The sequence below is a fragment of the Urocitellus parryii genome, chromosome 9 (assembly GCF_045843805.1).
Source record: "Urocitellus parryii isolate mUroPar1 chromosome 9, mUroPar1.hap1, whole genome shotgun sequence".
NCBI lineage: Eukaryota > Metazoa > Chordata > Mammalia > Rodentia > Sciuridae > Urocitellus > Urocitellus parryii.
The window spans coordinates 22,408,743-22,425,453 of record NC_135539.1 but is presented as its reverse complement, the minus strand read 5'-3'; the positions used below and the strand labels follow the sequence as shown (position 1 = coordinate 22,425,453).

Sequence of the window (16,711 nt, the reverse complement as noted above, 5' to 3'; positions counted from 1 at the left end):
ACGGTGGCTACTTTTGAGGATTCATATATAAAAATTTATTGAGTTGTATTTTTAAGACCCAAAATTTACTAAGTTTATCCCTGAAAATGCATATACTATCTTTTTTTTGGGGGGGGGGTGTAACCAGAGATTGAACTCAGGGACACTTAACCCTGAGCAACATCCCCAGCCCTTTTTATATTTCATTTAGAGACAGGGTCTCACTAAATTGCTGAGGCTGGCTTTAAACTTGCAATCCTCCTGCTGCAGCCTCCCAAGCCGCTGGGATTATAGCAGCTGCTAGGATTATAGGTGTGCACCACTGCACTTGGCTCAATAAAGATTCTTCAGTAAATATTTTTAAAACAGAGACAGCAGGCAAGCTTTCACTGTTTTCCCAGATGGCTATTAAGATAACCCTTTATTATTTACTAAAAAATTCAGTGTTTTCATCTTTATCACATAAATCCTTTCTGCAGATGAGGATACTTCCGTAATCTCAAGTCTGTTCTAATGATGGCCTCTCTACTCTGATGGTCTTAATTATTTTACAGACTTAATTTACTTCAACAGACTCTTGTGTGTTAGATAGCACTGATCCTTTCTTCTTGAACACTGGTCTTCATGATTTTCACACAAAATTTCGCTTTTTTTTTTTCATATAAATTTTAGAATAAAAGAGTTCCTCTACCCATAGTGGGGACTTAACCCAAGGGCACTCTAGTCCCAAGTCACACCCCCAGACATTTTAATTTTTTTTTAATTTTGAGACAAGGTCTTGCTAAGTAGCTAAGGCTGGTCTTGAACTTGAAATTCTGCTGCTTCAGTCTCCAGAGCCACTACAATTACAGGTATGTGCCATCACACCTGGCTTAGTATTGAGTTTTGAAAAGACTACTGAAATATTATTTGAGATTATATAGAATTTATAGATTATTATCACTGAGTTTAAGACCTTCAAGATAAGATGCACAACTATCTTACTCCAGTTGAAAAGAGCTCTATTGGGCTGGGGATATAGCTCAGTTGGTAGAGTGCTTGCCTTGCATGCACAAGGGCCTGGGTTCAATCCCCAGCACTTACCAGAAAACCATAAAAAAATGTAAGAAGTAAAACAGCTCTATTAGATTAAAAACATTTTTTTAAGATGACATGAGTTGTGCTTAAAATGAAAGGAAAATAAGTAAAATAAATTGGTTACAATGTTCCTAAAACTTCATTACTGCGTGATCAAGAAGTGACAGAGATGTCACCAATTTTAACATGCATCTTAATTTAGAGGATACTGACATCTTTTCAATAGCTATCCTATTGAAGAGTAAGTTATGCCTTAGCATTTAATTCTTTTATGTCCTTCTGTAAAGTTTTACAATATTTTTCAGAGATACCTTTAATTTTCTTGTTAGTTCTCAAGTTCATTTCAAAGATGACTTATTTTTTTCAAAAATTCCTATATATTAGCATTAAAAACAAACAAACAAAAAAAACCCTAAAGGCCAAATTACATGGGAAAGTCACATCCATGAACTGGAAGACTCAATGGAGTGAAGATTTCAGCTACTCAAAACTTACCCCACTCCACAGCTTCCCCTGAAACCCCCTCAGGCACATTGTACAGCTCACAAGCCCACAGGGCCCAGTATGTAGAAAGGCAGCAGGGAGCCCAGCCTTGGCTTGGCAGCCACTGATACTAAGACCTGTGAAACTGGAGCAGTGATTCTCAAAAAACTTTTTCGTCTCACCTCTCTACAGATTATTGAGACTTTAAATAGCTTCAGTTTATATGAATTATCTCTATTATACTTATCACATGAGAAATTAAAACAGAAAAGTTTTAAATACTTACTGTTTCCTTTAAAAATAACAAAAAATCCATGACACACATACCATTTTATGAAAAACAACTGTTTTACAAGACAAAAGAACTGAGAAGGGTACACTCTTTAAGTCTCTGTCTGGCTTAACAGAAAGTAGCTGGATTCTCAGATCTGTCAGATCTGCTGCTGCGTCACAGGCCATACACCTCTGGAAAGCCCTAACCAATGGCACATGACAGCTTCATCTTACTACAGAAAGAGCTCTGACCTGGCAAACCCATGGAAACGGTCTCAGAAACACTATATGGGGAGGGGAGGGGGGATAGTTGAGGATAGGAAAGGTAGCAGAATACAACAGTCACTAATATGGTATTATGTAAAAATGTGGATGTGTAACCGATGTGATTCTGCAATCTGTATTTGGGGTAAAAATGGGAGTTCATAACCCACTTGAATCTAATGTATGAAATATGATATGTCAAGAGCTTTGTAATGTTTTGAACAACCAATAAAAAAAATACTAAAAAAAAAAAAAAACACAACACTATATGGTACCCAGACCACTCTTTGAGAATTCTTAAAATAGAGTATTTAAGAAAATGAGACAGAGGAGGCCCATGAACAAAAAAAAAGAACAGAACAAGAGAGCCCAAATTCCTGTACATACACTGATGTTTCTTTCCAATAAACTGTACCGCAATAACAATAATAATCAGGTAGTCATACAGGAAAAATAACTGACCCGTATCTCACACTACTTAAAAACATCTAAGTAAACTGTTGATGTAAATGTGAAAGACAAAACAATAAAAGATAGGATATCTTTTTCATACCAGGATACAAAAATCTCTAATTTCAAAGGAAAACATTAACACATTTAACTACATTAAAATTAATAATGAGTTCTGTTAACCAAAAGGTACATTTAAGAGAATAAAAAGGCAGCTGGATGTAGAAGTACATGCCTGTAATCCCAGTAATTTGGGAGGCTGAGGTAGGAGTATCTCAAGCTCAAGGCCAGCCTTGGCAACTTAGTAAGTTCCTTAGTAACCTATTGAAACCATGTCTCACAATGAAAAATAAAAAGGGCTGGGAATATGGATGTGGCTCATGGTAAAGCACCCAATCCCTAGCGCCCCCTCAAAAAAGAGAGAGAGAGCTAGAAGGCAGGGGCGGTGGCAAGGTAAAACACGAGAATAAAAAATACATAGAGGCTGAATGAGGTGGTGCATCCTGTAATCCCAGCTACTTAGAAGACTGAGGCTGGCCTGGGCAACTTGGTGAAACACTGTCTTCAAACAAGCAAACAAACAAATAAAATGGGCTAAGGATGTAGTTCAGTGGTGGAGCACTTACCTAGCATGTGTGAAGCCCTGGGTTCCATCTCCAATAATGCAAAAAAAAAAAAAAAAAAAAGTATCTGTGACACAGATACAGGGTGTGTGTGTTAGATATGTGTATACATGTGTGTATACATATTATTTATATCTATAGATAGCCATCTATCCTACAAACCAGTAAGACACAGACAGAGCACCTGACAGAAAAACAGGCAAAAGGTGTTAATGAGCTCTTAAAAGAGACGATATCTAAATGCCAAAAAACACGGAGAGGCTGCTCAATCTTATCAGTAACCAGGGTAAAACAAATTAAAACCAAAGAGAAGTATTAAATAGTACAACCACTTTGGGAAAGACTTTAATAGACACTCATCTACTCTGTGACCTAGAAATCTACTCCTAGACATAGAACTAATAGGAATGAGTACATACATAAAAAGATTTGCAGAATGTCCTAGCAGCTTAATTCACAAGAGTCAAACCCCAGAAGCAGTATTCAATGAATAAGTGAATTATAATATAATCATAAAGCTCAGCAACAGAAACAGAATAACTGATACAATCAACAACTTTAATGTATTGTACAAAACCACTACACAGGTAAAAGAAGCCAGACACCAGAGTACTTGAACCCATTTATATGAAGTTCAAAAATAGGCAAAATGATTTTATTGTGAATCAAGTCCAAACTGTGTAATCAGAATAGCAACTTCTGGGGCTGAGGCTGTAGCTCAATGCTTGCCTCACATGTGTGAGGTACTGGGTTCAATCCTCAGCACCACATAAAAATAAATATATAGTTGTTTATCTACAACTAAATAAATATTTAAAAAAAAGAATAGCACCTTTTGACTGGAAGAAAGCAGAAGAGAAGCTTCTGGGGTGAAGGAGATGTTTCTTTATCGTGGGGTACATATACATCTAAAAATACTGAAGCTGTAATTTAAGATTTTTGCATGTATTACATATAAAATATTCCTCAGTTACATTCAAAAACCCATAACATATAAACCACAATGGTCAATTTGAAATTTAATAGATTAGGGGTGGGCGTGTAGGTTCAGTTCCTTAGCATGCACGAGGGCCTAGGTTCAATCTCCATTATTGCAAAATAAATAAATGACAAATAAACATAAGTAGAATTTAATAGACTGACAGTTCCCAAGTTTGGCAAAGAGGCGGATACACAGGAATTCTCATATACAAGTTGGAATCTAAGCCGAAGTGACCACTCTGGAAAACAGTCTGACAGTACCGACTGAAATTGAAGATAAATAAAACGTTGGGCTGGGATTGTGGCTCAGTGATACAGCGCTTGCCTGGCACATGTGAGGCACATATAAAAATAAAATAGAGTTATTATGTCCATCTACAACTAAAAACATTAAAAAAATTAATATTCACAATTGCTGCAAACTGGGAATAACTTAAGAGCCTACCCAAAAGAAAACAATTTAGTCAACTGAAGTATATTTAAAATAGAATACTAATCAGCAATGATTAATGAATGAACAAACTACAGCTCTATAAAACATGGATGAGTCTCACAAAACAATACTCAGTGAAAGCAGCCAAGTAAAACTAAAACTTTCCAAGTTCAAATAACAGACAAAACTAAGCTTTCAAGCTTGCATGCAATCTTGGTGAGAATGAGAAAACTAGAAAAGTGATCATTAGAATGTTATGCTTCCAAATTTCAAAAGGTTAAAAACAATCTATTGGATGTGGTGAGTGGATGGGGAGGCACAGACAAGCCACCGTTTCTGATTTGCACACTGCTTGGGTGGTGACGCCTTTCACTGATAGCAAACAGCACTTTCAGAGGAAGAATATGAATGTAATCTTGGACATGTTGAATTTGAAGTACTTCTGAAATGGCCAAATAGAAATGTCCAGTAAGCAATTTAGGCAAGTAGATATGCAGATCAAGTGCTTAAAGAGGAGGTTGGTAAAAGACAAAAATGTTGGATTCACACATATGCGAAGCTGTGAGCAGGGATGTGATTTTTTTTTTTTTTTATTGGTTGTTCAAAACCTTACAAAGATTGTTAAAGAGAAAAGAAAGTGACAGGAGGGACGAGAGCTGATCTGTGAAACATTAACAGTAATGGCCAGGTACAGGCATAAGCCAGCAAAAAGAGAAGGGAAGGAACCAACTGGTAGGAGGAAAATCAAAGAGCACATCATGAACCATTAAGCAGGAGAAAAGCACATCTCAGAAGAAACAAGCCACTGGAGGATGCTGACGTGTACCTAGGGAGGGTACATATCACATGTGACACTCAGCAAGCCAGTTCCTACTCCACCTCTTTGCTGGTGAAGACCAGCAACCACCCAAGAGAAAACCAGGGTTTCTGAGAATGGCTCTAAGTTTTGGTGTGGATCTTTTGAGAAGAATTGCTCTTTCCACTCTCCGGAATAAGAGGACGATGTGACAGCACTGGCTGTGTCTGTGCAACTGGTTAGTCACCACTACAAGGTTAGCTTCTTGTGACAGAGGCAGTACGGAAAGGTTCAGCAACCCCACCGCAGCCCCGCCTTCTCTTCTTCAGGGGACAGCCAGGGCCAGAACTACTTGGGCAAAAAATGCCCAAGGCAGGTGGCCAAGGCCAGATCAGCAGTCAACCAAGGCAAAAGGACTCTCTCTGGTTACATGACCCAGAGCAACTGATAGGAATGAGTTAAATCAGGCTCTGCTCAGATCACATGAGGAAGATCTAGTAATGTTTGAGAAGTGGGGAGACAGAGAGGGATTAATTCACGGTGTTCTAGGATTCAAGTTTAAAACCCAGCACCGCAACAAAAATAAAATCATCTGATTTCTCAATTTCTAGCACCATATAAATCACACACCCAAATACTCAGAGACATGCATGGTTATCCACACTTTACCTACTGCTAAGAAAACTTCACAAATTAAACCATGAAGAATAACTACTAATTAAGATTTTCCTTGAAACACAGGTGATTAATATTGAAATATTAACTAAAATAAAAACAAGCAATAATTTAAAAACCATCATCACTCCCCTAAAATATTTAAATAACAAACTATAAACTTGCAAAGGTACTGCTGACAGTAAATTAATATAATCTGGTGACACACAGTAGGAACTACCCTTATTATAATTTTTTTCTTTAGGGTTAGGGTCAGAACACTTGCCTAGCACATGTGAGGCACTGGGTTCAATCCTCAGCACCAGATAAAAATAAAATAGTAAAATAAAGGCATCAGGTCCATCCACAACTAAAAATACTTTTAATTAAAAAAAAAAAAAAAGAACCAAGATGTTTTCATGCTTTTTTTTCTTTGGTGGGGGGCGGGGAGGTTTTACTGGGATTGAACCCAGGGCCTTGTGCATGTGATGCAAGCACTCTACCAACTGAGCTATATCCCCAGTCCATGTTTACACACTTTTTAATAAGAGTGTTTGTTGAATACTTTGGTGCCAAATGCTTGTACACCTGTTGCTCAGTTTTAAATAACTCTACAATGCAAATATCACACTAAACCTACTTAAGAAAAGTGAGCAGAGACTAACCTGTCCAGTGTCAGAGACAGAAGACGATAGCATTGGGCCTTGAAATTGTAAAACACAACAGTGTTTATAGTATATTTTTATTTTTTGGTACCAGAGATTGAACTCAGGGACTTTCAACCACTGAGCCACATCCCCAGCCCTTTTTTGTATTTTATTTAGAGACAGGGTCTCACTGAGTTCCTTAGTGCCTCACTTTTGCAGAGGCTAGCTTTGAAATCGCAATCCTCTATCTCAGCCTCCTGAACCGCTGAGAGTATAGGTATATACCACCACACCCAGCAATAAGTGTTTATAATATTTTAAAGAATAATATATTAAAATGAGTCAAATGTTATGAAATCCCTGTCCACTGACACAGCACAAGCATTCTGAGGAAGAAATCCTGAAAACTGGTCATCTAATACAGGTCTAGTACAATCTAGCTCAAATGCTTGGTAGAAGAAAACCCAAGACTCAGTGCTTCTTTTATCTTTGTTTACAAGAACAGGGTATAGGGCTGGGGATGTGGCTCAAGTGGTAGCGCACTCGCCTGGCATGCGTGCGGCCCGGGTTCGATCCTCAGCACCACATACAAAGATGTTGTACCGGCCAAAATCTAAAAAATAAAAAAATTCTCTCTCTCTCCTTCTCTCTCTCTTTAAAACAAAACAAAACAAACAAAAAAAAAAACAGGGTATAAAAGAATGCCTGGTTTTGCATTTTTCTGACTACGCTCCAGATGCCAGCCCTTCCCTAACTCGGGTGGAGGTCTATATTACATTCATTATGACCACTTGCCACTCTCCTTATTGCCAGTTGGTAGAAAACTTTCATTCCTTTCTTTGTGCTGTTCCCTGGAGTTCTTTCTAATCATCCAGGAAATAATCAATCTCTCTTAAGTTCCTAGTTCTGCCTGGTGATTTAGCCAGCACCACAACCCAGGGCCAATTTTCCTGTCTTCAAGTGCAGCAGATCCACAGACTCAACACCTCCCTCAGAAAGGGCTATCTAACCACTATAGATTTAGCTTTCTTCCCTCCCACTACCTAGATTCACTTTATCTTCCTTCCAGCTAACCTGGATAATCTTTTTTCTAGCTTACCCACTGCAGATCTGTTAACTAACCGGGTATAACAAATGTCTGGTCTTCACGGGTTTCGGTTTAGTTAGCAAACACTCCAGCAGCTCAATACCACATCTTTATAGTTATGTTCTGGCTTTTCCAAAAAGATTGCTCTGAACAGATAAGAGCTCTAATACAAACTCTACGAATTTCTGTCCTACTTTTTTTTTTTTTTAGTTGTAGATGGACACACTACCTTTTATTTGTATTTAAATATTTTTGTTGTGCTGAGAATCGAACCCAGTGCCTCACATTTGCTAGGCAAGCACTCTACCACTGAGCTACAGCCCTGTCATATGTTTTTATATTTAAAAAACGGCACTATTGTTCGTACAACACTTTTTCATTTGGCTGATATGGGTGTAACTTATCAATATTTGATCTCTAAGGAACTTGGAAGTAGTAAACTTGAAGTGATAAAGTGCTCTTGGACTCTTGAGCCAGGTAGTCTGGGTTAGAAGTGGGTCCCTGCCACTGCACTGTCTAGATCAAGTGTCATGCACACACTATGTGCCTCAGTTTTCTCATCTATAAAATGGCAATGAAACTAACCTACCTCATAGGACTGTTCTAAGAATATATGTGAAGCATTTAGAGTATATAGTAAGCTCTACCTGTAAACATTTATCTCTACTTTATGGTCTTTCAGAATTACTTCTTTGTGATTCTTTCTATTTCTCATGCTCTGTTAGTTTATACTACTTCTGAAATTTCTGTACCAGAAAATAGTTGTAATACAACAATCTATATTTAATTCATGTTAGTCAAAACTATTAAAACAAATTTTCTTTCTCACACTAGCATTCATAAACATTTCACTAAATATGATTACAAGCATTTAAAAATATGGTGGTGATAGAATCCTAAGAAAGAAGGAGGATACAAATAGGGCTATGGTGGTGCACACCTGCAATTCCAGTGACTTGGGAGGCTGAGACAAGAGGTTTCCAAGTTTCAGGTCAGCCTCAGCAATTTAGTGAGACTGTTTCAAAATAATAAAAGGGCTAAGGGTGAAGCTCAGTGGCAGACTACCCCACTCCACACCCCCCAAAAAAAGAAAGGAAGGAACATAGAGGTCAGAATTATGATAACACCTTCATGTTTAAAAAAATGATGGTAACAATATGGTTGTTTCTATGCCGAAAGGAATAAAGTGGCTCTGTAAAGTTCTACAGCCTCCTGAGTTACAGGGAGGAGCACACTTCTGGAATGGGGGGAAAGGAGACCTTACTATACCTGCTAAGCCATCCTTCAAATCTCAAACAGCAAACACAGGCCTGCATGATAATCACACAAGGGATAGATCAGGGATCCAAGCTAGTTCTCTGGAAACCACCAGCTTGGAAACCAGATTTCCAATCTTAACCTTCTACTTCCTGTGTTACCCTGGGCAGGCCAGGACCTCTGAATCTGTCGGACAAAGAGCAGCAATAAAAATCCACAGATTATAAAACTGCATTATTTCAATGGGAAATGAGTAGTGAATAGGTGGTGGGTTTTTATTTATTTATTAGCTATAGAACAGGTACAAGTAAAACATTTTGTAAAACAAGGAAATGTTTTGTGAATTGTTAAGTCTATTAATCTTTCAAGATTATCTGTACTATTTTACATAGAAATCCTTCTAGGGAGTCTAATGCAACTTATAGGAAATACCTACAAAGAGTATTCTGCATATTATTTTGTTTTTCTTGCACTACTTCTGAAACTTTCCTTTTTTTTTCTCGTGGTACTGGATTGAATCCTGGGGGGCTCTACCACTGGGTTATGCTCCACCCTTTTTATTTTGAAACAGGGTCACTAAGTTGCTTAGGAACTTAAATTGCCCAGGCTGGTCTCAAACTTGCAATCCTCCTGCCTCAGACTCTTGAGTAGGTAGGACTGCAAGTGTATGACATTGAGCTTGGGCTGAAATTGTTTTAAATGTTTTACATCTTGATGCTTTGACAGGGAGTAAGCAATAAATTATACTAAAACAATTAATGCTTAAATACACAAATGACTAACCTAAAACAAGAAACTCATTTTACTTAAACACACGCATGATCTGACACTGCAAAAAACAGAACATCTCCCATCAACAACAGGTATAACTGAGAATATACTTTTAGTTCATCTTTAATCCTAACACTGATTTGGCAAAATAGGTTTTCAAAAAAACATTTGTTTTAATTATATGTGGGCACAATATCTTTATTTTATTTTATGTGGAAACCACCAGTTTGGAAATCTGGTTTCCAAACTGGTGGTTTCCAGTGCCTCACAGCATGCTAGGCAAGCGCTCTACCTCTGAGCCACAACCTTAATCTGGCAAAATAGGTTTTGATATCCCTACTTAACCTAAGAATCAACAGAGGTCCCATGAACATAACTGGCTCTAGGTCACAAGTCTAAGCAGTGGTAGAACTAGGAGCCCACCCAGATCATTTGGATTTGAGTTTGAAGCACCAAACTAAGGGAATCAAGAAGTGCTTACTTAATTTTGGTTGACAGGCTCGTTCAGGTTTACAGCAGAGTTTTCACCAATTTATGTAAAAGTGAAAAAAATAAAAACAGTGTGCACAGTGGCACACACCAGTAATCCCTACTGGAGAAGGTGAGGCAGGAGGACCACAAATTTAAGGCCAGCCATGGGGAGGTGTAGCTCAGTGGTACAACATCCAGGGTTCAATCCCTAGTACTGAAGGTGGGGGGGCAATAAAGTTTTTGATAAAGCTAAATTATTCAATTTAAAGATCTTTTATTCTGAAATTATGTTCTTTCAAACCGAGTTAAAATATCCTTTAAAAATAAAATGCGGCAATAGATAGTGGTGTCAGTTGTTACTATCTTTTTTTGGGGGGGGTACTAAGAATTGAACTCAGGGGCACTCAACCACTGAGTCACATCCCCAGCCCTATTTTGTATTTTTTTTTTTTAAAGAGAGAGAGAGGGGAGGGGGGGGAGGGAGGGAGGGGGGAGAGAGAGAGGGAGAGAGAGGGAGAGAGGGAGAGAGGGGGAGAGAGAGGGGGAGAGAGGGAGAGAGAGGGAGAGAGAGGGAGAGAGAGGGAGGGAGGGGGGGAGAGAGGGAGAGAGGGAGGGAGGGAGGGGGGAAGAGAGGGAGGGAGGGAGGGGGGAGAGAGAGAGGGGGAGAGAGAGGGGGAGAGAGAGAGGGAGAGAGAGAGAGAGAGAGAGAGAGAGAGAGAGAGGGAGAGAGAGGGAGAGAGAGGGAGAGAGAGGGGGAGAGAGGGGGAGAGAGAGAGAGAGAGAATTTTTTAATATTTATTTTTCAGTTTTCGGTGGACACAACATCTTTATTTTATTTTATTTTTATGTGGTGCTGAGGATTGAACCCAGCGCCCCGTGCATGCCAGGCAAGCGTATTACCGCTTGAGCCACATCCCCAGCCCTATTTTGTATTTTTTTTAGAGATGGGGTCTCACTGAGTTGCTTACCGCCTCGCTTTTGCTGAGGCTAGCTTTGAACTCAAGATCCTCCTGCCTCAGCCTCCCTAGTTGCTGGAATTGATTACAAGTGTGTCCCACCATGCCCAGCTACTATTGCTATCTTTATTGGCTGTACTTGATAGAATTTAAAAACTGCAATTCTGTTCTGTTGCAGCTCCCAACTTTGAATTTCTTTTGAAATCCAAAATCTGGAAATATTCTCTTATGTAATTATGCCTCTCAAAATTTTAAAGACTTTTATACACAGATACTACTCCCCAAGAATGTCTCATTAATCTCTACCTTATTTGACAAATTAGGAAATTTAAGAATTGAGAAACAAGAATAAAGTAAGTTTAAGTAATTCAAAATCACAAGTTAACTCGGGATCCCAGAGGAAGAGTCTCCTGAGAATCTTTTCCGTCTGTTAATCTTTTCTTATCCTTTACCTTTTAATCCTACTAACTCAAACCTGGACTCAAACTTCCTTCTCATAAAACAGTCACATCTTTCTGTACTGCTGATATATGCCAATCAATATTTGAACTAACTTGAGGCCTTCGATAATCTACTTACATTGAAAGGCATTTTCACCTTATCAAAATAAAAATGCTTAATGATGCTTACTCAATCCACTTCCAAAAGAAAATAAGTCTACCTAATCAGACTTCAGCTGTTTTAATTTCCAAATCTGCAATAAATATTCACATGTACACACATATGGATTTTAAAAGCAGTTTACAAAACAGGCTGATCATACTGGATACATTTCTTCAGAATAACTATAATATAAACAGCAAGTGAACTATTTATTCCTATTATTAGCAAGTAGTATTTCTTACCCATCTTTTGGCAAGAATCAAATTCAAAATATGTACATTGCTACATAATTAAATACTAGTTTCATTCACGACATAGTAAATTCACTTTTAAAAGTAGAGATCCAGTTATTTTAATCTAACAATACTTCTAAATATTTTTAATATTAGTTGATATTACTTGATATAATTTTATGAAAATTCTTAGTTTATACTTACTACATGGTTCAAAAACATTTCTTCTTAAAGAAGTCAATTTTAAGAATTTAAACACAAAGTACTCTTTACATGCCCAAATAATGAAAAGTCTATTAAAAATTTTATAGACTACATAATGTTCCCCAAAAGTCCAAAACTGGAACAGTGTCCCACACCTGTAATCCCAGCGACTCAGGACGCTGAGGCAGGAGGATCACAAATTCAAGGCCAGCCTGGGCAACTTAGCAAGAACCTGTCTCAAAATAAAAAATATAAAGAACAAAAAGGGCTGGGCATGTAGCTTAATGATAAAGTGACTCAGGGGTTCAAACACCAGTACCAACCCTCCCCACGAAAAAACCCTAAAACTTATGACCGACTCTGTTTAAATTTCCTATTTATCTAATATCAAGTTATTATTTGTTTCTTTAATACTACAAATATGCTGCTGCACAGACTTCTCATTATGTATTTATTCATTCAACTAACTTCGGGTGGGATACTTTTAAGTTTAAAAGCCCTTCCCAAAAGTAAAAATAACATCAAAATGTCTGCATAAAATATATTTAGTGGATCTCAAGGAGTATCTGTAACTAATAAAGCTCAAGTTGGTTCAAATAACCAACAAATGTGAGCTTTTTGTCACAATGATATATTTTGCACTGTAAACTACATTGTAAATGCATTTTTTAAATGTTTAATGCAACCAGGAAGATTCAACCAGGGATTCAAGCAGGTACAGGAATATGGTTTAAGATCAAATGAAAGAGTACCTGGTACATGAAAAAGGCCAAGTGGGAAATATCAGCAGCCTGAAGTTTGCAAACAGAAACAAGGCAAACTCCGAGATGCTAGTTTGTTTGTAATTATCAATATGTGGGTCAAAATAAACCAGGGAGCTATACATTTCTGTTTATCAAGCAATTTACAGATCCACAAGAGGGGAAGTAATGTCTCAAATGTGACTACTGTTTACAAACATCAAAATATTAGGGATATGGTTATGAAATCATTCTTTTCACTTTTGCTGAGACCCCGTTATAAAAAACAGCACCTTAAAAATGCAAGTCCCCGGTCTTTCAAAGTAGCTTACCTAGGAAAATTTAATGCATTAAAACAAAATATAACTGACAAATCAATCACGTTTTTTAAAAAAACTAAACCGCCCGGTGTGGAAACCCGTTCAGCAAGTGCCTCGTCTTTGTGAGTGCGCGCTACTCGGGCCGGCAACCTTCAGGTCCGCCCGCAGCCCGGCGGGGCACTAGCGCCGGTCCAGCGCAAACTTCCACCGGACCTCACTCGGCCTCGCCGCGAGCAGACGTCCGGCAATCGGACGCGCTCGGTGAGGGCGTCCCTCACCGGCCGGTCACGCTCGCGCCGGTCGGCGAATGTCACCGGCCGCACGCGTCCCGCGGCCTGCGGTGGCACCTGCCCCGGCCCGGCCCACGCCCCGGGCCGCTCGGCCTGCGCAGGCGGCCGGGAGCCCGCAGGCCGCCCGCCCCCGCCCGCGCCCCGCTCCCGCCGCCGCCCCGGCCCCCGCCGCCGCCGCCGCGCTACCTGGAGGCGAGCGCGGCGGAGCACTTCACCCAGGGCCCCAGGTCGCACAGGGCACGGTGCTCGGGATCGCGCTCCTTCGCCCGCTCCACGTGGTAGGCGTAGATGGAGAGCAGGATCCCGGCGGCGCACACGGCGTACCGGGCCACCCGCTCCCACCGCGGCACCGACACCCTCAGCAGCACGGGCGCCGCCATCTTCCCGCCGCCGCCGCCCTCCGCCTCCTCCTCAACCGCCGCCGCCCGTCGGGGCCCGACCCAGCCGCCGCCGCCGCCGCCTTCGCCGCCGCCACCGCCGCCGCCGCCGCCGCGCCCCATTGGCTCGGTAGCCGCCTCCGGGCCCCGCCCCCACAGGCGCGCGGCCCAACCGCCCCGAGAGGAGCGAGCCGGGCGGGGCGCGGGCGCGAGCGCGAGCGGAGGGGCAGAGCGCGCAACCGCCAGCAGGCCTCCGAGATACAGGCGGAGCGGCGCGCGGTGGGGGCGGGGCCACAGGGGGGCGGGGCGGAGAAGGCGGGCGCGGGCGGACGGACGGAATGCGCAACTGCCGAAGGCTGCCGAGACCCAGCAGGCGCGGCGCGCGGCGGAAGGCGGGCTGGAAAGGGGCGGAGCCAGTGGGGAAAGGGGCGGGACGGAGAAGGCGGGCGCGAGCGGATGGGCGGAGCGCGCAACCACCGGTCGCCGAGACCCAGGAGGCACGGCGCGCTGTGGAGGGCGGGGCCAGAGAGAAGGGCGGGGCCAGCAGATAGGAGAGAGGCGGGGGGAGAAGAGGTGGGGCGGGAGGGCGCGGCCAGGGGGGCGGAGCGCGTAGCCACGGGCGGCCGAGACCCCGAAGGAGCGGCGCGTGGCGGAAGGCGGAGCCGAAGGCAGAGGGCGGGGTCAGCGGAGAGGGGCGGTGCGCACAACCGCTGACTGGCCGGCGCGCCGGGGGCAGGGCCTGCGGCTGGGCGGTGAGTTGCCGGCCTCAGGGGCGGGCGCTGAATGAATTTCAGACACCTCTGTGCGTGACTTTGCAGGCCCGGGCAATCAGTTGCCATCCTTTTGCCGTTTTCGTCTTATAACTTGGTATTTCTGACCCAATCAAAGTTAACCCTGGCCCGGAGCTCCATAGTCATGCTTCAATGACAGGATCTTCCCTGACACTCCTGGCAGTCACCTGTGTCCAACCTGCGAAACTTTTATGTAATACTTTAATAAAAAAGTATTTTTAAAGTTATTTATGACTGCTTTACTTTTCCGTAAGCTGAATTTCAGGAGGCTTAACATAATTCAGATAATGTAGAAAAATATAAAAATGAACTAAAAAATCAGGACACAGAAAAAGGCAAGTCAGAATAAAAGGATAACCAGGCCATAGGGACTCGCAAAACAATTGAAATAGAGCCATAACGTTGGTTCTGAGCTTTCTGGTGGCCATAGCTAAAAGGAAAACACATAAATCTCACTGTTCCAAAAGAAATATGCTGTTTCCGGAGATTACTAGCTTTTCTCTGGTTGCAGCACTCAAATTTTCAGGGGCTTTATGTAGAGATTTGGGATAATAATCAGTGTCCTTAGTTATCTATTATTGGGTACAATTTACCCCAAACTTTGTACTTTAAAACAAACAATAAACTTATTTTTGCAGTTTCTGTGGGTCAGGAATCTAGGTGCAGTTCACCTGGATCATATGACTCAGTGTGTCTGTCTCTCTCTGGCTACATCAAGGTGTATGCTTGCTTAAAAATCCTTTTTTAAGGGGCTGGGGTTGTGGCTCAGTGGCAGAGTGCTTGCCTAGCATGCATGAGGCCCTGAGTTCAATCCTCAGCACCATATAGAAATAAAATAAAATATTGTGTCCACCTAAAACTAAAAAATAAATATTAAAAAAACAAAAAAGAATCCTCTTTCAAGCAGTCTGGTGGCCGATGACAAGCCTTTGCTGGAGTCATCAGTTTGCCGCCCCTTGCACCTTTTCATAAAAAGCAGTTTCCCCCAAGAGATTGAAGAGAGAATTGGAGGTGTGGGCCCCTGGTAGAATATTTCCTTAGCATGTGTGAGGCCCTAGGTCCCATTAAAACATTACAATATGATCTTGTAACCTAACCTCAGAAGTGACCTTCCTTTACCTTTACACATTCTGTTACTAGGTCAGCCCACACACCAAGAAAAGACACACAGGCTTGCATGGCAGGAGCGGCTGTCACTGTTTCTGCAGTTCCTCCTTCATGTTGGTGGAGTTTTTGACCCTAATTGATCCTCTCCAGAACTGTCATGGTGGCCACCCTATTCAGGAGGGGTTTCATCTACAAGTTAATCCCATGTAAATGTGGGCACAGTGGCCAGAAGTTACCTCAGTGTATCTGCATTACTAAAGAGATCTCCCTTCCCTAGAGTGAAGCAGGTAGAGTCACTATACCAGACCTTAAACTATACTACAGAGCAATAGTAACAAAAAAAAGCATGGTATTGGCACCAAAACCGACTGGAAGACCAATGGTGCAGAATAGAGGACACAGAGACTAACCCACAAAAATTACAACTATCTTATATTACACAAAGGTGCCAAAAACATGCATTGGAGAAAAGTTAGCCTCTTCAACAAATAGTGCTGGGGAAACTGGAAATCCATTTGCAACAAAATGAAATTAAACCCCTATCTCTCATCATGCACAAAACTCGACTCAAAGTGGATCAAGGACCTAGGAATCAAACCAGAGACACTGTCTGCATCTATTAGAAGAAAAAGTAGGCCCTAATCTCCAATATGTGGGATTAGGCCCCAACTTCCTTAAAAAGACTCCTGTGGCACAAGAATTAAAATCAAGAATCAATTAATGGGATGGACTCAAACTAAAAAGTTTCTTCTCAGCAAAAGAAACAATCTGTGAGGTGAATAGAGAGCCTACATCTTGGGAGCAAATCTTTACCCCTCACACATCAGATAGAGCACTAATCACT

At 41.5% G+C, this 16,711-nt stretch overlaps 1 protein-coding gene across 3 annotated transcripts in view; it reads right to left on the bottom strand.

Annotated features, from left to right (window-relative positions):
- The window catches only part of Vkorc1l1 (vitamin K epoxide reductase complex subunit 1L1), a 57,109-nt gene extending 43,083 nt beyond the window's left edge, over nucleotides 1-14,026 (bottom strand). For 2 of the 3 annotated variants that reach the window (XM_026400406.2, XM_026400407.2), the window contains exon 1: nucleotides 13,779-14,026. In XM_026400406.2, coding sequence (XP_026256191.1) covers nucleotides 13,779-13,972 — 194 coding nt within the window. In that variant the 5' untranslated portion in view covers nucleotides 13,973-14,026. The remainder of the gene's footprint in view (nucleotides 1-13,778) is intronic. The other variant, XM_077802261.1, reaches the window with a different exon arrangement.
- Between the last annotated feature and the right edge of the window lie 2,685 nt (nucleotides 14,027-16,711).